At 50.7% G+C, this 24,417-nt stretch overlaps 1 protein-coding gene across 2 annotated transcripts; it reads right to left on the reverse strand.

The window, feature by feature from the left end:
• Nucleotides 1–13,464: 13,464 nt before the first annotated feature.
• On the reverse strand, nucleotides 13,465–22,753 carry CA7 (carbonic anhydrase 7). Of its 2 annotated transcripts, XM_019755287.2 has the most exons (7): nucleotides 22,592–22,749; nucleotides 19,827–20,024; nucleotides 16,508–16,626; nucleotides 15,602–15,697; nucleotides 15,437–15,499; nucleotides 14,745–14,900; nucleotides 13,465–14,228 (listed from the first exon to the last, which is right to left on the reverse strand). In XM_019755287.2, the coding sequence occupies exons 1-7, from the start codon at nucleotides 22,629–22,631 to the stop codon at nucleotides 14,106–14,108; spliced, it is 795 nt and encodes a 264-aa protein (XP_019610846.1). In that variant the 5' UTR covers nucleotides 22,632–22,749; the 3' UTR covers nucleotides 13,465–14,105. The 2 variants fall into 2 exon arrangements, with proteins under 2 accessions (XP_019610846.1, XP_019610853.1); XM_019755294.2 differs by lacking the exon at nucleotides 15,602–15,697 and having other exon boundaries at nucleotides 22,592–22,753.
• Nucleotides 22,754–24,417: the final 1,664 nt, after the last annotated feature.

The following is a 24,417-nucleotide window of genomic DNA, read 5'->3' on the forward strand; positions in this document are numbered from 1 at the left end:
CTCCCCAGCCCTTATTGGTTCATCTGCGGAGGCGGGACCTTGACGGACAGTGGAATTGCCCAATGGCTGAGGATGGGGAGAGGGCAGGCAGAAGGGACAAACCCTGAGGGGCCAAATCCGGTTGTTCCCCACCTACCCGCTACCCGCCCTGCGCCGCTCCAACCCGGAGTAGGTTCAGAGCAGGGCAACGGGACCATTCAGTCACATGGCTGAGAACCGCATTACGTGACTGCCCCTTCTGCACAGCCCAAACCCAGCAACCTTTCCAGTTCCTTACTGTTAGTGACACCCCACGGCTTCCTCTCCATTTCCGTGCGGGCCAGTCCAGACCCTTCTCCCAAGCACTACACCCTTATATTCAACCACGGGAGCACTCCCACTGGAGGCTTCAAATACAACTTGCCCCTAACTCATCTTCCTGCCAAACCAGCGTTTCCCCTCCTCCCCTAACCCAGTAAAGATCTTACAGTCTGCCGAAAGACCCAAGCCAGAATCCTGCAAGTCACCTGACTCCTCCCTCTCCCTGGCCCCCACCCCACTCTCCTGTCAGTTACCCAATACTGTTAATTTTACCTCCTAAATATTTCTTCAATTCAAACATTTGCCTCCAGCTGCTCTACTACCCTATTCCAAGCCTCTCATCTGGTCTCCCCACCTCAAACTTCGACTTGGCCCTAGCCACCTGTCTTCTACAGAACAGGCAGAGTGACGCTTCTAAAACTCAAATTCCTGCTCTAAAGTCTTCATTGGCTCCCCACTGACCATTGGGCCTTGAACTGACAGTTACATTGGCCTGACCACTGACAGTTCCCACAAACAGTTAGTGAGTGCTAGGTTGAGAAAGGCTGAGAACCAGGACACTAGATGTCATTCCCTCAGTCCTTTCCATTGTGGGATTCCAGTTATCGCCTGCTTCCTTATAAACTGCTTTAATAGAACTCTTCTACTAACTGTGGTAAGTCAGATGCAGCCTTTCCCTGGAAGCAGAGAAAAATTGGAGATGGCCAGACAAGGCCACTTAGAAGCCCGAGTACGTGGTCTTCTGGAAGGAAGACACACTGGCTTACCTGGGGAGCCTGGTCAGCCCATCTGGACCCAAGGATGTGCCTCCCATAAAACTGCTCATCAGACTTACCCCTGGTATGATATTTATACTACCCTGGCCCTTTCCGGAACTTCTACCAGTAAGTCAGAATTCGCAATATCTCTCTTTCTGGATGTTGAGAGGGCTGTCTCAGACTCAATCTAAAAATAACTGTAAGGGATTCTAAATAATTGGGTGTGTTGTAGTGAGAACGTCCAAACCTGTAGAGAATTTTTGTAAAAGTTTATAATATTTGAGCCAAAACTGACAACATATGCCGGGGAGCAGTCTCAGATGCTTCAGAGAGTAACAGTTTTGCAGCTTCTTTTATGCATTTGAAATTAATGAGGGAACATAAGGAAGATGACATTAGGGTGGGAAGAAAACAAGATGGGGATTGGATTAGAAGATTATGTGCTTTCTTAAGGGTGGTTATGCCTTCGAGTGACCTGCCCAACTAGGAATTTATGATTTATTATAGCACCCCTTTTTCATCCACAGGTGCAAAATGTTTTTTGTATAGATAGTTATTTGGGGCTACAGAGGGCCATTCTTCAGGACAGAGACAGCATAGTTTAATTACTCAATCTGCAGTCATTTATGGGTACCTACAATGTCAGGCTCTGGGCCAACTACTGGAGACACACAGATGGCTGCCCCATCATACTTTCCTGAGAAAAATTACATAACTCCACTAAATCTGAAATGCCAGTTTTTCTAAGCTACCACACACATACCACTTCTAAAGTAAAAATGCACCCTTGAGGATTTTGCGTGTACTGGAACTTTTATTTAAAGACTATAACCAGTTCAGTCACCTAATATGTGATGGCCAACTCAAGAACCCCATCTGATCTCCCAATGCTTCTTTGAAACAAGCTCTTATAAGAAGAAAATGAAGGTAAAGAACTTATTTCTCCCTGAGAAAGGGAAAGCAGCAGCTCAGTTGTCATTTTTTTGGAGAAAATATTTAAAAATATTCAGCCTCAATCAAAACTAAACAAATTGTGAATTAAAATGAGAGGCTGATTTTTGTCAATCAACTTGACAAATATTGAGACATGATTAACACTTAATGTCGGTGAGTGGGCATTGCCAACTTGGCAGGAGGGTGTGGAATTTGAGGCTACCCAATGGACAGATCTTTGACCCACTAATTCTATTTCTTTTAATTTATCCAAAAGAGAGAGTCAAAGATAAACATTACAAATTTTCTACAATAAACATGCAAATACATTACTCCATCTGGCATATCTTATATAATCAGAACCACTTGGAAAGGGCAGTTGTGTGGGCCTTGTTATTTGCACTCCAAGTTGCCAGTGACTGGTATTCTTTCTTGAAAGTAAATTTAGAGAGGAGTAGAATAGCTCTAGGGGTCTAGAGGAGGCAAGAGGAAGTTGGGAAATAGCCCTGGAGCTGCCAGAAGTGCATGCTGGTGCAGAGTAGGCTCAATTGGCAAGCAATGGCTGTCACGGTGCGGCTTGTGCTGCCCTGTGAACATAGTATGCCAGGAAATTTCAAGTGCCCAGCAGCTTCTCCATGCCACTCCTGGGGAGACCCCAACCCAAGTGCCTGGGATGCCCCTTTCAGGCGTGTGGGAAACTCCTCAAGGGGCCTGCAGACATCCTGGGCTCGATGCAGAGGTGGGGGTGGGGGTGGAATGTCAGCGCCTTGGTCTGAGAAGTGCCCCACCCCAGTGCCTAACAGGACACTAAGTGTGGTGTTGGAAAGGCCCAGAAGGAGCTAATAACCAGAACAGAAGTTCAGATGGAAAAACCAGATTACAGCAAAGAAAAGAGGGCCCTTTGATAATAACGACAATTATTTATTTGTGCATTTCTTCTCCTCCTCCCTTCTCTTTGTGCGGGTCTCTGCGTGCAAAGTTTAGAAGGACACATGCCAGGAGTTAACAATGCTTATATCTAGGTCATGAAAGTCTGTAGGAACTTTCACATTCTTTACCTTTCCATTTTCTTATTTACTTAAAAAATTTTTTTTTAACGCACAGCAGGTATTTAATAACCCGGAAAACCCCCAATAATGTCGATCCTACTACACATTTGCACTTAGGAGTGGGAGGGAAGAAGACACAGCACAGAGGGCTGTGGGCTGTCCTAAGGCAAGGGAAAAAGCTGTGGGGAGGGCAGGGCCTCCAGAGTGCTTTTTTATCTAGGAAATCTGGGAAGTCTCTTATGATAAGATAGACTTTGGAGAGAGATCTGAAGGAAGTTAGGGCATGACGCTGTGAGTAACTGGGAATGAGCATATCCATAGGACAAAGGTCCTGACCTCGTGGACCAAAGAAAGGGCTTGAATTTTGTGGCCTCGGCTGCCTGTCCCATCTCCAACCTTTGGACCAGAGCTGGAAAGGCCCTGAGACAGCATCTCACCCATGTTTTCCCAAAGTGAACTCTGTGAAACCGGATCTGAGAGAAAAGGGCACATCCCTACCACCTACCACTGGGGGAGGTACACAATGAACAATGGCATAGTCAAAGCACTGAAAAGTCATGCAGCAAAAGGAATTCATCCACCTGTATTGCAGCAGTGCCAAACATTTCACCATGAACCTTCTTTTTGCTGTAAATTTTAGTCACATCTGACAGAACCCGTGTACTTTGTGAGACACCCATATATTCATTCTTTGAAGAGCAAAATAAAGTCTGGAGATCTGAACTGATTTCCCCACGGTCCCAGGGGTGCCCAATTTAAGCTTGTGGCTGAGAAGGGTCTGGGCCCTGCTCTCTGGACTCACAGCCAAGCCCCTCTCCTACTGTGTTTCCCCCAAAATAAGACCAGGTCTTATATTAAGTTTTGCTCCAAAAGACGCATTAGGGCTTACGTTCAGGGGATGTCATCCTGAAAAATCACGCTAGGGCTTATTTTCAGGAAAACACAGTACAAGCTTCTTACCCATGTTTAACATCCTCAGGGGACAATTTGGGCTGCTCCAATCCAGAGGGAGAACTCCTGTACACCTCTCCAGGGAAGATAGTTACCCTCTCACCATACTGTGTTTTTGTTGAGCTATCTTTAGGTAAAGACCAAAATTTAAATAAAGCCTTCATCTTCATGGGTGCTAACAACGTACGAGTATGCGTCTTTTCTGAGCCTGGTCCCCCAGTGGGCAATGCAGGGCTAGTGCATTTCACATACACTTGTGGAAAACCAAATGTACTTTATTCAGCCAATAGTAAACAATCAGAGCCTCCACCTGAACACACCACTTCTCCTGGAAGGCTGAGAATTCACAGACTGGGTATTTTTTATGCCCTGCTGAAGACCCAGGGTGGCACTGTGGCCTTGGAGCTCATTTACAAAGTGCCTGAGCATTTTTTACACCTGCTTTTCTGAAAGGAAAGCATCTCCTTTGGAACAGGGTATGTATAATGTGGTGGTTTCAGAGGCTGGCCTTGGGGCAGGCAGACATGGGAACCCCAGCACTGCCATCTATTATATACCTGACTTGGGCAAGGGACCTCAGCTGAATTTAGAGCCTCTGTTTCTCCATCTGGTGAATGGCGACAGCCATTCCCATGTGTGTGGTGGGGGCAGACTTCGCCCCCCCGCCCAGCAACCATTAGTGGAAAAGAGGAGAGTATGTGAAAGTGTTGAGGCAGAGCCGTCCTCCTTTCTTTGGCTCCAAAGCTATTTCTGTCAGAAGAACTGGGACCTGTCCCTGTAATCAGGGCACCCCCATTCCCAGGCTATGCTGGAGACTGGGTCAAATTTAATTCAGTGTTTTTTTTCCCCACACTAACTTTCAGTTCCATGTAACTACCTCCAGGCCTTTGCGCCTGCTGTTCCCCCGTCAGCCCTCTTCTATCTTTCATAACTTTGAGGAATAGTGGGGCCACTGCCTCGGCTCTCCATGCATGCCCTTTCCCCAGTAGCCCAGTGGTACTCAGTGGCACTGACCAGCTGCCTGCTCTGCCCAGTGCTGGAGGCTGGACAACAAAGGAAGCAAGAGCTTACTGTGCGAGCAGAGCGGGAGCACAAACAACGTAAAAAATAGTCAAATATTTTGACAAGCAGTAACCTGCTGGATAAGGTTCTTTCCCAGCACAATTAGGCTGGGCCCCTGCTGCTGATCGCTGGCTAAGATGGACTAGAGGACTAGAGACCAAGCTACATCTTCCAACATGGCCACGAGGGGGCGTAAACACACTGCGGGAAGCACCTGAGCATCTCACTTCCCAGAGTTGATGGGGGGGTGGGCTGGGGGGGGGGGGGCGGAGTCCACAGTGTAACACCAGGCACGGACACTGCCAGTGGTGGGGAGGCTGGCTAATACCTTTTAAGGGACCTAGAGAGTGGTGGTTTAGGCTTGTCTCTGAGGTAGGTCAGTCCTGGCCCCAGCAACTCCTGCTAGTGACCTGGAGCAAGCATCTGATCCTCTGCAAAGTATTTCATCTGCAAAATAGAGATAAGAATGGTACCCACCTTAGAAGATCGTGGGTCTAATTCAATAGGTCAACCCATGGATTGTGTTCACTGTTGGGTCACCTCACAGGCCCATAGAGCATGTTCTCAGGGGCACCAACGGATGATGCATTAAAATAATTTATTTGATATTCTATTAAAATAAAAAGATAATGTGAGAAATTAGAACTATTTACCTTCTTTATAGTTATCTGTCAGTTTAGTATTATTTTGTATTATTTTTATATTTAATTACCTATGTGAGGGCCCCATAGTGTGTGGCTTTTGCGGGTTTTTAGCCCATGGAGGTCCTCACAGGGGCTGTGGTTGACAGGGCCCCCACTGTCTATTGTCCTTGCAGGGTCCAGGAAAGTGTAGGTCCTGGTGGCATCCTCTGTGCAGGAGCTGGGTAATGGGCAGCAAGATCCACAGAAAGTCCCCAACCGTCTATCTCCAGAGACCAGTCTGTTACCCCAGGAGCTAGCCACTAGGAAGCCCCACCTTAGAAATCAGTGCTCTCATCTAGGGGTCCACTTCCTTCAGGCCATGCTCAACCCGCTACCTTATGCCTTTTTCAGGGCCCCCTCCCTGTGGTTCTCTGACCCCTAGATGGCCTCCCCTCTCATCCCCTTGACTTGTGATACCACCCAAAGACCATTTGGGGGACTCTGGGGGCGGTTGTCACATGGTTGGGGAGACACAAGGGGTGCCAGGAGTCCTACGGGGAAGTTTCACACAACAAAGCATTGTTTGAGTCCTGCTCGAAGGTCTCACCTGGGTGTTCAGGCAGGTGAAGAATCTCCATTTGCGCCTACAACCTTGTTTCATTTAATTTGCAAACACAAAGTGATGCTTGCACAGTTTGAGTATATAGCAAATCATTGTACTTTGTGTTGTTTGGAATTTTATAAAGAGTTGTTCACCATCTAGGAAAACCATACCATGAAGGCAACAATATTCATATTCCTCTGCCCAAATGCATTTGTAGCTGCCATGTTATGGGGCTTCCGAATATGCGTGCAAACGTCAGAAGACCTCATCACATCTTTACTGTCCTTGTGCCTCAGCATTTACATACTGATACATGTATTACTTTATTAAAAATGACCTGTTTGTATGTATAAGTATATTTTATTATATATTATAAATGACTGTCCTTTACATTACAATTAAGGCATTAAATTGATTTTTTGAAATTATGTGTGTAGATAAATTATATTGTCTTTAATTTTCATTGAAGGCTCATAATGGGAGGTATTGCGTTTCTTATTATAAAAAGTCAGCTCTGAGAATCTCACAAACACAATCTGAGCCAAAAAAGCCAGAAACTAAAGTGGTTTCTGAAATGAATGATTTCATTTATTTGAAATTCAAAACCAGACAAATGTGATTTCCAGTATTAGAAGTGAGATGGTGGTTACTTTGGGGAGGATGGAGCTTGCTGAAGACGTGGCGGGCTTGCGGGGTTCGGGAAATGTACTTTTGCAGATCTGGGTTGTGGGTCCACAGGTATGTTCACATTGTGAAATTTCATTGAGTACATGTGTTTTTCTGCATATATGTTATGCTTCAATTTAAAAAGCCCCCAAACGAAAAAGCAAAGGTCACATCACCTGTAATGGGACAAATGAACATTGTGTGCCTGAGGCCAATACAGGATCACTTTTGTGATATTCCTACCAAAAGTTCATAACTTGAATCTCTTCATAAGGAAAAACATTTGACACACCCAGTGGAGGTCAAATCCTACTACCTAACTGTCCTGCACTCTCCAGCCGTGTCAATGTCCTGAAAGACAAAGATGGAGGAACTATCAGAGAAAAGGAGAGTGCAGGGAATGGACAACTGAATGCAATCACTGCCTGATCTGGGAATTTGGGGGGATTACAAAAGACATTACCGGGACAGTTAGCAAAATCTGAATAAGGTAGGTTGATGTAATGTAACAATGTTAATTTCCTGATTTTGATTGGTTGTGTTAGAGAATGTCCTTGTTTTTAGGAAAATCCACTGAAGTATTTAGGGGTAAGAGGTATCATGGCTGCAACAGTTCCAAAAAATGTACATATATGAAGAGAGAGAGAGAGAGAGAACAAATGTAACAAAATGGGGAGTCTGGGCGACCAGTCTGTGGACATTCATTGTGTTATTTTTTCCATTAAATCTGTAATTACGCTAAAGTAAAAAGGCTTTGGGGTAAGGGGCTCTGGCTCTTATAGTGGAAACCTAACTGTTGGCCGTTCCTGTCCTTGTTCCCACAGCTGCAACCCCAGTTCTCCTGGGTGTCAGTATAAAGAGGGGAAGAAAAAGAAGGAACTAAAACCTGCATTTCCTGGCATAGCCAAAGGCGCTAAGGGTCCATCTCGAGGGGTTTAAACTTATAGTATAGACTCAGTGAATTGGCTGAGGTAGGTCAGCTCTTGACTATTGCCAGACACCTGAGTTTCTTTCCTCAGCATGATCTCTGACCTCAGGCAACTCTGGGATGGACGCAGGTGCCCCAACGACTGACTGTAGAGCTGGCTGCTGCTGTTCTCACCTGAACCCCCAGGAGTTGCTGGAGCCAGTGCTGGCGCCAGTTAAAGCAGCCCTCCACCCCAACCTGGGGTCAAAGGACCCATGTGAGCAGCTGTGCACCTAGCAGAACTGAATCCCACAGGGTGAGGAGCTCCCCACCAGGTCCCCTCTACTTTCAACAGAAACCACAGGCTTTTGGATTTAATGCTGGGGCCAGGGTTTCAAAGCCTGGGCTGCCCCCAAAATATCTTTTCAGCTCACCTGCTCCTGCCTGAAATTATACCATTAAAGCTCTGCTCTCCTAGGAGGGAAAGCATTTCCAAGCACCAGTTTCTCCTAAAGTACAGACATCACTGTTGTATGAGTCATAGTTCATGGACTTGGTTATGTGAAACACATGGAATGTCTTTATTTTCTGTACATCAGTTAAATGTAGTGCAGACCCCTGTGGTTGGAAATTCAGCCTAGGTATTCTCCTTCACATTGATGGGCAAATGTCTGGGGGTCTTGGGAGGCTTTTGCAGTTACCTGTTACTGCCAGCTTTAGCCCAGCACCATGGCCACTTTCAGCTTAGGGGGCACATGAGATGACCCACATCCTGAGATCCAGAGCTGTCTGCCTCCAGCTCAGTCACAACCTGACTCTGCTTCTGGGAAATCTCCTTTCTTTCCTCCCTAAAGTCCTACCTTTGGCCCCTTGGGCCTCCCACAGACCCATTTTATAGATGTGGAAACCGAGGCCAAGAGAAGTCACACAGCAGACTGAAAAGGAGGTGATAAAATCGTTGCCAACCTCCCCGCCAATAAGGTGTTACTAACTGTGGCATTTGCATTTTAAAAGAGGACTCTGTCTTAACTGAGCCCTGAAGCTCAAATGGCAGGATTTCAGGCTCCATGACAGGCAAGTAGGGAGTTATTCAATGTAAGGGTCTTTTTGATATGTAAGTCTCTCCTGATGAGTGAAGCACACTGAACCAGGAGTCATGAATCCTGGGTCTCCCACCAACTCACTTTGGCAGACTCTGTTCCCTCTTGTGCCTCAGTCATTCTACCTGTAGAGTGGGGTCAGACCAGGAATTCTTTCAGCTTGGCTGCTCTGGGATTCCCTGGGCAGCTTATTGATCCGTGCTATGGCTTCCTCTAGCTGAAACAGTTGTAACCCCCAAACCCTACTCCTGAACACTCAGGAGCAGCAGCAGCAGCAAGGACCCACTTTCCAGTTCCCCAGAGGCCTGGGTAACTGGAGAGACAGGGCAATGTGCCCTCTGGAGACATCCGTGCCCAGAGCAGGAGCTAAGAGAGGAGAAGGAGGAGGAGAAAGAGCCTCTTCCTGAAAACCTGAGGGTCCCCTGGGAGCCCAACTGACACTGGGTCTCCTGTGTCCCCATGTCTTTCCCATAATGCCTGCCCCAAATAAGCAGCTCAGTTGGAATAAAGAGTCACCTGCTTACCCTGACATACACCTGAAGACAAAAACATTTGGGTTGCAGCTGGAGGGATTTAGGTTAGATTCACAGACTGCCAAGGCAGGAACTGTTAGGGCCCAGGCATGAATCCATTCTGCTGGGCCAAGGAGGGGCAGCAGGAGGAGCTAATGAATTGTACCTGCCAGAATTTGCCTGTGTTGGGAGGTGGATTTGGGCCAAAATGATGTCTAGTGCTGTCTGAGCCTCAGAGAGAATCCTCTCCTTCCAATCCAGAAGGACCTCAGCCCCTGCTCTTGAATTCCAGTGGCTCCTCATGGCCCCTGGATGGAAAGGGAAAATTTTGCCTGGCATTTGAGACCTCCAGAACATGGGGACCCCTGTGTCCCCAGCCACACATCCCGTCTTTGTTGATACTTGCTGGGAGTGGAGAGGGGAACAAGGTCTTCCTCTCTGTCTGGTAAATGTTCACAGGAGCTGCTGAGGATGCCAATTACAGTTGACCCTTGAACAACTTGGGGGTTAAGTGTACTGACCCCTTGTGCAGTCCAAAATTTGCATGTAACTTTGACTCTCCCCAAACTTAACTATTAATAGCCTACTGTTGACCAGAAGCCTTACCGATAACATAAATAGTTGATTAACACATCTTTATTATATGCATTATAATAAAGATTATAATATTATGATTAACACATCTATGTTATATGTATTATATACTGTATTCTTACAATAAAGTAAGCTAAAGAAAAAATGTTACTAAGAAAATCATAAGGAAAATACATTTACAGTATTTATTGAAAAATATCTGCGTATAAGTGGACCCGTACAGTTCCAACTCATGTTGTTCAAGGGTCAATTGTACTTTGTTTTGGGCCCCTCTTCCAGGAAGCCCTCCCAGACTAATCAAGTCTCTTCTACTAAGCCAGGACCCTTCTCAGGGATACTATCACCTTCCCTGACTCTCGACAGTCTCTTGTGGTCAGCTCCTTGCTGAGGGTCTTGGCCTTTCTCCTAGAGGAACAGCAAAGGTCCTGAAGGTGGCCTGGGGCAGGGTCAGCCTGGCTGGAGTAAGGTGGGGGTTAGGGAGGTTTCCTGGTGGAGGATGGAGGATGGAGGGAGCCAAGTTGGTATCAAATGTTCTGAGACTGCCCCCCTGTGGAGGACAGAGTCTTGGAGCAGCAGATCTGATTCACTCCTGCCTCCACCTTGCCTGACTACAGGCCAAGCCAGAGGGCCTGCATTGACACCTGGCTAGCAGGTGGCACTGCGAAGGGAGACATCCATTTCAGGCTGCACTATCCAATACGGTAGCCACTGTATGCGCATTTGGGCACTAAAGATGTGGCTACTCTGAGTTAAGATGTGCTGCTGTAAGTATAAAATACACACTGGATTTCAAAATTTAACACAAAAAATGTAAAATATTTTGTTAATTTTTTATATCGATGACATTAAAATGATAATATGTTTTGGATATTCAAATTAGATATACTTGTTTCTTTTTACCTTTTAAAATAGAGCTACTAGAAATTTTTAAATTATGTATGTGGCTCACATGATGTAATATCCATTTTACAGAGGAGGACAGAAGCTCCGGAGGGCTTGAGTGACATGTGGTGCAAAGCCCAGGTGTGAAAGCCAGTGCATCTACTCTAGAGTTTGTGAGCAGAGAAGACACCAAAAGGGATGCATTTCCCAGGCCCTGCCTCTGGCCGCAGGACATATACCAGAATCTTCCACGCTCAGAGTCACATTCCCCACTCGCCTCGAATCTTGATAAACCAGCAGTACATTCTGCCTTTGAGGGTGGACTCAGAGTTGGTGCAGTGATCCATGGACATGGGAGGCTCCCCAAGATGTCCAGGCTGGGCAGATACTGTTACCTGACTTCCCTCCCCATCCCCAGGCCAGTTCCAGCTGCAGCAGACAGGCCCCATCAGCTTGGATGTCAGTGTGGCCCCCTTCCAGATGTCGACTCTTTCAACAAGTTTGTTAGGTTACTTTGCCATCTTCATCTCAAACCCATCTCTGTCCCTGTCCCCAACCCTTGCTCAGGCCACAGACCACTCTCTCCACGGATGAGTGCTTTGGCAGGTGGGTATCCCTGGCCAGCCCTAAGGGGAGCCCCCTGCTCAGCACTCTGCAGCAGCGGAAGCTGTAGAGGTAACCATGGGTTTGGGAGCAAGTCTGCTGCAGGCAGATCTCTGTGGGGCTGGGTCTTTACAGTCACCTCATCTCCAGAGGCCCACCCCAAAGAGGGGAGACTCTCACTCTGGGGTCCAGGGCCTGGCTCCTCCAGCAGATGCTTTGGGGGAAACTGTGCCCCTACCCTGGGTATAGAGTGGGCATGCTGTGACCACTGGCCTGGACCCCCAGCGCAGGTCTCTTTCAGAGCCACCTTGGCTCCCCAGAGAGGGCCTCTCTGGGATCTTGGGAAGCAAGCAGAGCCTGTCTTGTCCTGAGTGCTCCAAATGTGCCCAGCATCACTCCCAGGAGGCAATCTTGGCTCAGATGAGGATTCAGGAACCAGTCCTGGGTCCCTTGAGGCCAGGTTTGCTGGAGGCATTTGGGAACCAGCTGGTGCATCCCATTTGGAGGGAATAGGGTCAAATCTTGGGGTATGATTATAACATAAAGTGGCCACTTTGGGTTTTAAAATAGTTTTAAATTTTAAAAATAAATTAAGGGGGAAGGATTTTGGGAGTGAGGATTTTTGGCAGCCTTGGGATAATTACTATAAAACCAGCTCCCATTTCTCAAGTCCTCGGTGATGCCACCATCCCCGGGGGGGTCTGGCCAAGGTCCCTGGCAGGACCAGCAATATCAGGCCTGTGGTATGACCTCCATGTGACCACCACCATGCCCATTTCCCCTCCCTTGGACCAAGTTGCTCTGGCATACAGCCAGAGAGTTATCAGATTTAGGTTCAAATCCTGCTCTGCCACTTGCCCAGTCTCATCGTCCTCATCTGTAAAATGAGGATAATGACAGTTCTTGGATCATAGAGAGAGAGTCAGACATCTGCCCCAGGCCCTTTGCCTGCCTTCAGAGGCAGCATTACCAACATTACTTCCCTGCTGCCACCAGCTCCCAAGCTGAGTAAACACTGTCTTCCAGACACCACCCTTCTTCTCACCATCACCTGAGACATGGAGGTAGAAAACGGCCCCTACATCAGACCAGGAGTGCCTGCACGGGCAAAACTGTCCTCCAGCCATCCTGGGCCTGCTCGCTTACCCACCACTTTAAGTTAAGAGGCTCCAAAGCAGCCCCCCACCCTCCACATCCCTTCTCAGCTCAGATCCCAACATTCCACTGCTTCCTTGGTCTCCTCTCCAGTAGCCTGAAAATGCTGTGTGCCCACACTAGTCAGCAACTCCCCAGGGTTCCCAGTCCACGTGGAGGCCCCACTTTCCACCTAGGGACGCACCCCAGACTCCTCTCTCCCTCAGAGATAGCCAAATGCTATCTTTTGGATTCCACCTCCTAAATCTCTCATCTAGCCCCCTGCTCCCCGTCTCTACTACCCTGTCCCCTTTCTCCTGGCCACTGCACCACCTCCTCCCTGTTGCCATTCCTGCCCGCCCGTCTAGTCTCCACAGGGGCCTTCCCCCTTTGCACATCTGGCCCTGCCTCTCCTCGACCCCAGATCCTTTGTGACTTCCCGTTAGTCTTGGGAGAGAGTCCCAGGCTCTCCCCCCGGGGCTCCAGCCCTACCGGTCCTTTTCAGCTCCACAAACACTCTGGGCTCTCTCTCACCTTTGAGCTTGCACACCTGCTCTTCCCTTGGCTTCAGACATATTCCCTTCTCCCTGCCTTGGAATACTGGCTGGAATTTAATTTCTTTACCAGATGAGGTAGCCTCCCCCTTTTCTCTGCCCCTACAGCCCTCTGTATAACCCTCACCTGCTCAGTACCCATGTCCCTCCCAACATACTGTGCTTGACTCATCACCGGCTCCTCCCCAATGTTTAGAACAGAACTTGACATAGCGTAGGCACTCAATAGGTATTTGTTGCATGGATGAATACATTTATTAATCATTGCATGGATGGGCTGTCATGTAGGTAGCTTTGGTAGCTGGGTGGGGATGAGGGGAGATACTACGTAAGCTGTAGCCAGTGCCTGCCCATGGCAGCTGGTGGCTGGAGGGAGAAAGCCATGTTACCTCCAGCAGGCTGGGTGCTGATTTTAATGGCCCGGCAGTGAGGTTTGTGCATGGTGGAGGCCTGCAGAAGAGGTAATGCTGAGAGGGCAGCTCTGCCCACTTCTAATTATTGCTTGAGTCTTTCTAACAATGCCAGCTGCCTGCCCCAAAGAGCTTGGTCTCGTCCATCACAGTGTGAGCTCACAGTGGGGTTGCTGCCACTGCCAGCGGGGGAAGACAAAAGGAGGTTCCTGGGGCCTTTGGGTCTTGGAGAGCAGAGGCAGCCTCAGACTTGGACAACACTCAGCTCCTGTCCTTCCTGTCCCCAGGGCAGTTGAAGATCGGGATCCCACCAAGAAGCCTCCAGGGTGGCCAAGGAACAAACCAGCTGAAGGAGGGGGTCCATAGCACCCCCAGGCAGGGAGCTTCATATGGTTTGGTTTCTGCTGATGTGGAAGCCCTTGGGAAGATGGTGCCCTAGTGGCTGGCTGGGTAGGCAGGCAGCTTAGGCCCAGAAGGAGGCCTTGACCACACGGCCCTTTAGCGGCTGAGTCGGCCGGAAGTTGTTCACCATGTGGATCCTCTCATCATCCTCTGCGGTGCAAAGCAGGCTACGAAACTTCTCCATCTTGAGAAGGCAGAAGAGTTACTCAGGGCAGAAAGGGGTGCTGTGGTCCTCTCTGACCCCAGACACATCATCTGGCATACCCCACCCAGCTAGCTCTGCCTCTTCCTCCTCTTGCCCCTAGGGCTTGTCCCCAATCCTCCACTCTCATTCTTTCTTTGGGACCCCAACCTCAGTTATTTACTCACGAAAGGGCCTCTGAACCTAGACCCTGCTCCACCTAGCTCCAGTTCCAATCCCGACGAGCTAAGACTTACCAGCAAATGCAGCATTCAGATTCGAACACAGCAGGCGTGATCCCAGGATGCAGGGATCTCCCCTCCCAGCCTGTGTCTAGGTCCTAATGACTATCAATCAAGCTAACTCCCATCTAAAAAATCTAACTGTTTATGAGCAAAAGATGGGAGCCCTAATGGTGGGACCACAGGCTGCGAGCTGCTGGTTGGGAGAGGTACAGTGTCTGGGGTGGGCCCTGAGGGTGGCATCCCTCTAGCCTGATGCACTACCTGGATGACTCACCTGTTTTTCCGAGATGCTGATAGGCTCCCGGAGCACGATCCAGGTGACGCTCTCGCTCAGTGGGGGCGTCGTCAGAGAGCCTGGGTAGGTCCAGTAGTGCCGGAGGGCAGGCAGGAGGCACTTGGGGTTGAAGCAGCAGAACTGGGCCTTGGTGCCCTGGGGCAGGGTAGGGGAACCCAGAAATCAGCATATACCTCCCACTAGGACCAGACCAGCAGCCTCCCTACCCATTTCTGTCAGCGGGAATCTAGGCTTCTCTTTGGCTCACTGATGCAAATTGTGGGCACATGTCTGTGATCCCAGATGCCATCTCCCAGCCGGGGCCGGGCCCTGTTCACCCATTTGCTTGTATGTAAAAGCTGAAGCTGCGTGACCTCTTTGGCCATCATGTCCTCTCCCGTGCCTGCAGCGGCCCTTAGTGGCATTGCCTGTCGGATGACCATTAACAAATATGACAAGCATCATATCAACCCTATACACACCCAGTCTGCATGCTGGGCTCTGCATGGAGCCACTGACCCTGGTGAAGAGGAGTCAGGCGCAGGATACTGCAGGCGGCTGACCTGCACCTTTCATCTCAGTGAGGGTTTGCTGCCAGAATGGAAGAGTGAATGCGTGCACTTTGGGACCTACTCTCTTCTTCCCTCCCCACCAGGCTGCTCTGGGTCAGAGGTATGGACCCCTGGTCTCACCTTAAACCGAACCATGTATAGCGCGTCTGTCAGACGGTTCAGGCCGGGGTGTTCATCCCCCATCTGGCAGGGAGACAGTAGTGTGAGCCCAGCACCACTCTGTTCTGGAACTATGGGTAATACCAGACCTCCCGTACCCCTCCTTGTGCTGGGTAACCCCCTCACCTCCAAGAAGACACCGACCACAGCCAGGCCATCAGGTGCTGAGGCTGCCTCCCCAAAGGTGCTGTACTTCCTGGCATTCCAATGAACCAGGTGCAGCTACATGGGTAACAACAGGCCAGGCCAGTACTTAGCGCCTCCCAGGGGCCAAGGGAGCTCAGAGCCTGGCTTGCCTCACTCCCACCAGACACTTGGGCCCTCTGCAGGAGGGGCAGGCTGTCAAACCTCTCAGGCCTAGGTTGCTAAATGGCCTTGGGGAGCCCCTAAAGGGCACAGAGAGCATCTACCCTGTTCTGGGCCTAACCCTTTCTTGAGCCCCAGGGGACCAAAGAGGAATCTGGCTCAGGCCCTGCCCTCCATGAACTAACCGTGAAATAGATAATGGCCATCCAGTGTGACACTCCCTGAGGAGGTGGCACCTGCAGTTGAGTCCAAAGAATAATTAGGGGTTATCAGATGGAACCCTGGGAGATAGGTATTCCAGGCAGAGAGAACAGCCTGTGCAAAAGCCTGGAGGTATAAAAGAGCCAGGTGTGGGCAGGGGATTCACCATCTGCAGGCCAGCACGAGGAGAGGTGAGGGGAAGATGAGGCGTGGCAAGGCCAAGGCCAGTTCGTACAGGGCCTTGAATGCTAAGCTGAGTCCTTGAGACTAGTTAGTGAGGGTGTAGTGGGATAGGACTTGCTCTTCAGAAAATTCCTTCTGGACACGGACCAGGACAGCAGTGGGCAGAGTGCAGGCGGAGGCCGTATGCTGGGGGTGGGTGGAGGGTGTCTCTCCCAAAGGTCCCTGGGTGCCCCTCCTCACTCTCTCCAGAGCCCTACACCAGGCATCTGCAAGCCCCTGACTATCCAGTCTCCTACTCTTTCCCCAGGTAGTAAAGGGATTCAGGTTGAGGAGGACCCTTACCTCACAGGCGAATGACCTGCCGTCCACCGTGTGCTCTGAGCCCACATTGTGCTTCTTGCCCCAGTGGAAATGGAACTGCTTGAGCCGGTAGGGCCCATCCAGGGGGCCCCCAGTCATCACTGCCGGTAGAAGTGGGCATGTGACAATCAGAGTGAGACAACCCACACACAGCCCAGCAGATGGTAGTGCCAGGATCAGGGCAGTGCCCTGGAGGGGGATATACACTTTTCATTTGGAAAATTGGTTGGGCTAATTGGCCTTGCGTCAGTCCCCACTCAATTCCCTAAGCCCTTAGCTGGGCCAGGGCAGAAATTCTGATAGGCTGTGGGTGGCAGAAGAGTCTGGTACCAACAGAGTACATTTCTCCATCCTCCCCACTCCTACCTCATTTTACATGGAAGGTGGGAATGTTGCCTCTCGGGGCCCCCATTATCACTAACAATAGACCTCCCAAGTTTGGAGTCCTGACCCAGGGTTGTTTTGTTGAGTCCTCATATTAGCCTATGAGGGACAGAGCCTATTATTATCTCTATTTTGTAAAGGAGAAAACAGAGGCACAGAGAGGGCAAGGCATTTGCCCAGGGTCACACAGCAAGGCAATGAGCTAAGATATAAGCCTGCATTTCCTTTGTAAGTCCAGAGCCGAAGCCCCTAATCACCAGGATGTGCTGCCTCCCCAGGACTTGGTGTTGTCCAGAGGCCAGCTCCTGATGGTCCCCACTCTGGTGGCCAGGCTCAGATACCTCAAATGCCCCTCCCCCATGGCCTCTTCGGTGCGGTCCACTAACGAGGTCTGACAATTAAGTTTGTGAACTCATCCTAGAAAAAGTGCTACATACCTCATTGCTGAATATCACTATGGTCACCTTCGAAGTACTCCCCTTGGGAAGCTATGCACAGACACCAGGGCCTAGTCCACCCTTGAAAGCAATTTTGGAACTCTTTCTGGAATGGCCATCAGAGCTGTCGTCGTATTACGCTTGATGTCCTGAATGTCATCAAAATGTCTTCCTTTCAATATTTCCTTTATCTTCGGGTAAAGAAAGAAGTCATTGGGGGCCAGATCAGGTGAGTAGGGAGGGTGTTCCAATACGGTTATTTGTTTACTGGCTAAAAACTCCCTCACAGACAGTGTGAGCAAGATCCATGAATGGTTGGCGAAAAGTTCAGGTCGTCTAACTTTTTCATGCAGCCTTTTCAGCACTTCCAAATAGTAAACTTAGTTAACTGTTTATCCAGTTGGTACAAATTCATAATGAATAGTCCCTCTGATATAAAAAAAAAAGGTTAGCAATATTGTTGCAACAAGTTCGCGATCTTAATTGTCAGACCTCATATGCTGTTTTTGTAACTTTCCGACCCTGATATTCAGTGAGCCTGGGGCCACACACAAGGCCTCCTGGGACTGATTGAATTTCTAGCTGAAAGGGATCTGGCAGCAGAGGGAGCTCCGGCCAGGCCTGAATGTGAGCCCACAGATCAGGTGACAACCCTAGGCTCAGAGTTCCACTAGGCCCCTTCAGGATGGGTGACCAGGGCAGGGCCTTGCCTCCTGTGGGCCCCTTGAGGAGGAGGATGACAGGACAGTCCAGAGGCCCCTCCTTGCTTCCTTGCCTTATCTGAGAAGCAGGGCCTGAAGGCTGAACTCCCTGATACGGCCTGTGGGTGCCCACCCTTGCCCCACCTGGGACTCCAGAGTGTGGTGTCTCAGACAGTGAACTCCCTCCCTAACCCCTTGAGCTTGGCTCCTTTAGCCTCCTCCTTTCGTCCTGACCGTAGAACACACTGCCATTCACTGTGCACTTGCTATGTGTTCGGCACTCTGTAGCCTTCAACCCTCACAGAGACCTGGAGCAGGACTCGTTGTTTCCCCTGTTGGACGATGTGGGACTGAGGCTCAGAAAGGTACCCTGTCCAAGGTGACATAGCTGGTGAATGGCAGAGCCCCAACTACCTCACTCCTGAGCACTTATTTCCACTGGCTCCCTGCCCCCTCAGGCCTGGGCACTCTGGTACAGGAGGGAACCCTAGCCAGGCCTGAAAGTGAGCCCCTGGATCAGTGGTCCAGAGACATGACCCCTTGGGCCCTCCCCCAACAACACTGAGCTATTGATGTCTGAATTGAATCCTCAGAGCCCTCTGAGGGCTGTTTAGAAGGAACAGCTACACGAAAACTGTTCTTTTATAAACTCTCATCTAGGGTCATCAAGAGCTCTGTGTCCCTCCCCAAAGCTCTAGGTGAGAGGCTTTTCTTAGAATTCAGTACCAGGAAATACTGTGTCTCTCTTCTGAGGATCTGCAGGATTTCTTCCCTTCTGCAACAGAACTATAATTGATCTTCTTTCCCTTTTTTCCTAGCCTACCAAGGAACTCAGGGCGAAACGACTAAGATGACCCCTATCTGGCTTCCCTCCACTTCCCTGCCCTTTGATTTTTCTATTTGAAACTTAAGCTCCTTTCAGTGCTTTTATTATAGGTATATGGGGCGGGGGAGGGGGGCAGAGTTCCAATCACTTCCTTACACAAGAAACTCTAGCAGGTTTCCTTCTTGCCCCACTCCACCCCTCACAGGCCTGGTCATAAGGATACAATCCCTTCACTGAAGAGCACCCCTGAGGCCTCTGCCTAGGAGTTTATCATGAAAGAATCTGGACTTTAATCCCAGGGCAAAGAGACCTTGGAAAGAGTGCCACAAGTTCCTGCTGGCTTCTCTCTGGCCCAAGATGGTTGGAATCTTGAGGTTGTATGTGGGCTGGAGAGAAGATTTTTGGAGCTGGACTAGGCTGGTTTGGGCTTTCCCCAGCTCATTGAGTCTCTACTTGCCCATCTTAGAGGTGGGTTCTTGAGAGGAATAAAAGAACTGCCTGTGACCTTAGCAAGGGGCCTGGCACACAGGACGGTTTAGCTCCCTTTTCTCTCTGCAGGGGTTGGCCAGATCCCACAGAGAGGAGGGTTTGGCCTTAGGCTACACAGCAGGTCAAGGATGGGGCAGAGTGAAAACAAACCCAACCTAAGCACTAAATGGAAGAGAAGGAAGGGAAGTAGCATTTCCTGAGCTTCTGAACATCTACTGTATGCCAGCCCTACAAACATCACTTTAGTTTTTTTTATTTTTCCTCTCTATGATCCTAGGGAGCAAAACAAGGTCTTATTACTCCCTTTTACACCTAAGGAGCCTGAGGCTCAGCCCATGGCTTCAGAGCTGGTGAGAGATGGAGCCTTCCTTCCCCACCACAGCATGCTGCCCTTCCCAAGCTTGCCCAAAACAGGGTTAGAACCCCAGGTGGAGGGCTGCCAGGGTCTGTCAGGGGCCACTTACCAGACCGATCATCGCTGTCATTGAAGTCCACCTGGACAGAGTGGCCATTGTTGGCAATGCTGATGGACGTGCAACCCTCATAAGAAAACTTCAGTGGCTTTAGTCTGGGTGAGAACAGAACCTTGCTGGATACAATATTGATTGGTGATTGGCGGTCTCCCTGGGCAATGGGATACAGTTTGTGCCACTGTGAGGGGCCTGTAGGTGGGAGAGAGCAGGATTCAGGCCAGCCCAGATCTCTGGGCTGCAGGCTGAGGGCACCTGTGGGGGATGGTCGCCCTGGTATCTTTTCAGCCCCTCAACCCCTGCTTTGGGACATGTGCGTTCTGGAGCTCCAATCCCGGCTCTGCCACTTCCCCTCTGTTTTAGCCTCTCTTTCCTTGTCTGCGAAATGGCCTCAGTAAAACTCACCACCCAGGGCTGATAAGAGGCCCAGAGAGGTAATGTATGGAAGGGAGCATAATACAGCCACAGGCTCAGGGGCGGTTCTGGGCTGTGAGTCCTCTTCAAAAGCCAATACATGCTCAGAGAGGCCCCCAGGCATCTGAAGTCCCTGACCTGACCCTACCAGGTATCTGGTCTCTTCCTGCACCTTGGCCACGTTTGTGTTGTTGTTTGTGATAGTAATGACAAAAGCGCCCATTGTCCTGGCTTTGGCTCTGTGACATGCATTTGTTCCTCACAACCACTTTGTGAAATAGAAACCAGCTTGATCCCCATTTCACAGATGAGGGAACTGAGGGTCACTCAGGCATGGGCACACACATACACTTGGGCACTGGTATAAACACAGCACATGCATATTCTGCCTCCAGGTCCCCAGGCATACTCCTACAGCTCCATAGAGATTTTCATGTGTGCACACATGTGCACAGTGACCTGTACTCACTGGGCCCAGAGCAGCCAGGCAGGCCCAGCAACACATGTGCACACACACACACACAGACACACACACACTCTGCCAACTCTATCTGACATATGCAAACACCCCCTGTTGCAAACCCAGGTCTGCACTAAGAGACTACAGGAAAGCACATACTCGTACACACACACACACACACACACACACACACACACACATACACACCTGCATACACACCCACAGGCGCCCACCACCTGCCTCCTAGAGGCTCCATCTACAGTGAGAGGCTCAGCATCTCCCTGGGGTACATCCTGAGACGCAGCCTATTTTTAGAGCTATTGCCGGCTGGTGCTTCTCCCTGTTTTTTGGCTTCTTAAGTTTTCCTGAGAAAATAGCAGCAGGTTCCGACAGAACTGTGTCCCCAGTAGATGACTCAGAATCGTGACCCAGACTCACTGGGTTATTTTTGAAGTCCTGTGAGAATGCCAGCACCTCTATCCTCTGCCCTTCCCTTCCTCAGTGTCCCTGGACTTGATGATCTGGGTCTGGCGGGGTGAGGGACAGCAGTAGGGTGGCCAGCCATAGGGCAGGTCCTATAGGATACTGGGAGCTCAGAGTTGGTGGCCAGGACTAGCAAGAAGGTTAGAGACAGGGGACTCCGACTCTGGGGGAAGCATCCAGAAGCTAGTTTGGAGAAGGTGCTGGGGGAAGATGATCTATGGGTTCTGTCAACCTACCCTTCTCTGCCTCTCTCACCATCTCTGCTGATCTCTGTTGCTTTTTTTCTGAATGTATGTCTCTTTCTAGCTTTTGCATGCTCCGATCTGGGGTTTTCCCCTCCAGAAGATGCTTCTGTGTCCTTGGGGCCCCAGAGGGGGCCAGAGACACCACAGCACCTTTTTAACTCCCCCTCCCTCCACTGGCCCATTGCAACCTCTTGACACCTAGACTGTAGTCCAGGACCCTCCTTCCTCTTCATAGAGTGACAGCGTCTCCCCAGAGAAGTGGGGATGAGGAGTGTTCCCGGCACCAGCACTTCCCCTTCCAGCAATTCCCACCTGTCCTCCCCGAGTCTTCTCCAGGCAGCTTGGATCTTGGGTCCTCATTGTTCACCTCAGGGAAAGGGGGAAACCTTTACCCCTATCCCCACCCCAGCTTGATAAGAAACAGCCCAAAAGGGAACTGACCTGTCCCAGACCCCTAGTCAAGCCATCTGGCTCTCATTTCCTGCCTCTTCTCTCTCTTCTGCATCTTAAGGAAACTGAGGCAGAATCGAGGAGCTATTCTCCTGGTCAGATGCGGAGGCTGGCGTGGGCCATGGGCTCCCACGCCTCACATTGGGATGTGTTCAGACACTCTGATACATGGGTGCACCCCAAATGCCCCTTTTCCTTCTTTCCCTTACATACCTGTCGTCAGGTAAGCTGGGCCACCCGGCGGGGGAATCTCTGCCAGGGACAACGCGCCCTTGCCCACGCGGAGCCGGGCTTTCGGCAGGTCCCCGCACACACGCCGTGCGCGCTCCCCGCACAAGAACCCGCGCACAGCGCTGCGCCCCGTCTGCCCGCGTTGCCCTGGGCCACCTTCACCCCCTGCTCCAGTCCGTGATGAGTGAGTGTCTGGGTCGGGGTCCGAGAAAGCGCGGCCGTTAGGGGCTGCGCGGAGGAGGTGGCATAGCGCAGCTGGTGGCTGGGCGGGCTGGGGCGCAGCGCGGACTTTGAGCCAGGCGCGGGGGAGTCAGGGCTCGGGCCCCGCAGATGGGCCGGGCTCCGGGGTCTGGATGAGAAGGGGGTTCCAGGTCTGGCCTGGAGGGTAGGGGACTTGCGGGTCAGGGAAACCCGGCCGGGCGCAAGGGTCAGGGGCAAGTCTCAGCGGATCGGGGCCGGCCGGGGTCTGCGCCTACCGTCGTTTTGGCCGTAGCCCCAGCCGTGGTGGCCCGTCATACCGCTGCTGTCCCCGCAGCCGTGCACCTGCGGGCTGGGCTCAGTTCCGCTCGCTCCGGCTGCAGCTCCGGCCCCGCTCGCTGCTGCGGAGCAGCCTCTTAAAGCGGCGGCGGGCGGGAGGAGCAGTTCCCGGGAGACCCGCCCCCACCTCCACGCAGGGCGAGAGAGGCCGGCCCTACCCGGCCCCCATCCACAGGCCGATTGAGCCCCAAGTAGAGATGCGGGGGGTCAGGGGATGTAAACTTCTCCCCGCACCCCACTCCTGCCCAAGCCGTTCGACTCTCCCTCCTTTTCTCCAGCACGTGTACAGGCTCTGGGACACGAGAAACCACTCCTGTTGAGGGTTGCCCGGTTTCTCCACATTCCCTCCCCTCCCCTCCCCAGGCTTGTCCTGAGCAGTAAATCCCACCACCGGGGACCTGGGCTCTGTGCCCTGAGTCCTCTGGGATTGGAGAGTCCACTATAAACTGCAAATTGCACCGACCATCAAGTGTCCAGAAATGGAGCTTCCCTGTTTGCCGGACACTGTGGCAGGTGCTGGGCCGAGCTTTGGGTCCTTCCTGTCATCTAACCCTCTCAGCTTTCCTACAACATTGGGTGATGCCTCCATTAGCCCTCTTTCACAGAGTAGGGGAATGAGGTCTAGAGAGGTGAAGTTACTTGCCCTAGGTCATCTAGCCAGTTCATCTCATTCCAGACACTGTGCTCTTTACCATTTCCCCTTGGTGCTGGGGGCAAGGGAGTCCTGTGGGTGTGGGTGTCTAGAAGCCCTAGTGGAGGGCAAGGGCAGGAGTGACAATCCAAATCCCTAGCCCAGGAAGAGCCTTAAAGAGAAAGTGGGGAGTTTGGGCAGGAATCAGTGGGCATGAATAGACAGACCCCACAGACACCAGCTGGCTTCCCCCCTGGGACCCAGTCTGAGGCTCTGCCTTCTGCCCTCTCATTCTCTCGATTGCTTCCTTCTTCTGTCCAGGACTCTTTGCTTGTCCCTGTGCAGCCCATGGTTTGTCCCTCCTTTCCTTGCTTCCCCATGACCTTCCACACACCTGCTGGGAACTCAGGCTCCGCACCCTGCATTCAACCTCAGTGTTTGCCTTGGCCCAACATTTCCCCACCCTCCAGCCCTGGTCTTTGCTGTGCCCTCCACCTGGTACATCCTTTGTCTTCTACCCACTGGCTCCAGCCAGCGGGATCTGCTTCATCTTAGGATGTGGCCTTGTGTCAAAGCTAGGGCTCATCTCAGCAGGTAGTTTTGGCAAGACAAACAGATGGGTGGTAGAAGGACAGACAAATGACCCCACCCAGGGGCCTGTACCCAACAGGAGTGAAAGGGCCATTTGTAGAATGTCTGCTGGTCTGATCTTGACCAGAGGAGACTATTTTAGGCCCTGCTCTTGGCTGACCTTGTGAAGGATTCTGCCATCCTATCAGCTTGGCTCCCCTACATCTCTGTGGCTATCACAGTTTTCCTCTCCTAGGCCCTGAACCTTTAGTTCCCCAGGAAGAGTTGTGGAAATTAATTGATAACTTTCAAGGTCAGTCTGTGATTTCTCAGTCCTGCCTAGATGCTCCTCTTTGACCGAGAAGATAGAAGGGACCATTAATATAAATCTGACCCTTGGACAGAGACAGGGGACTCATGGCAGATACAAGGTGTGATAAAAAGATATGGTAAATGTTTACATAAAAAAATTATTACAGTAAAAGATACATTGCTGTTAGTCCCCCTCAAAATACTCCCCCTTGCTTCAAACACACTTATCGCATCATTTTTGCCACTTTCTGA

The sequence above is a fragment of the Rhinolophus sinicus genome, linkage group LG11 (genome assembly GCF_036562045.2).
Source record: "Rhinolophus sinicus isolate RSC01 linkage group LG11, ASM3656204v1, whole genome shotgun sequence".
Classification (NCBI taxonomy): domain Eukaryota; kingdom Metazoa; phylum Chordata; class Mammalia; order Chiroptera; family Rhinolophidae; genus Rhinolophus; species Rhinolophus sinicus.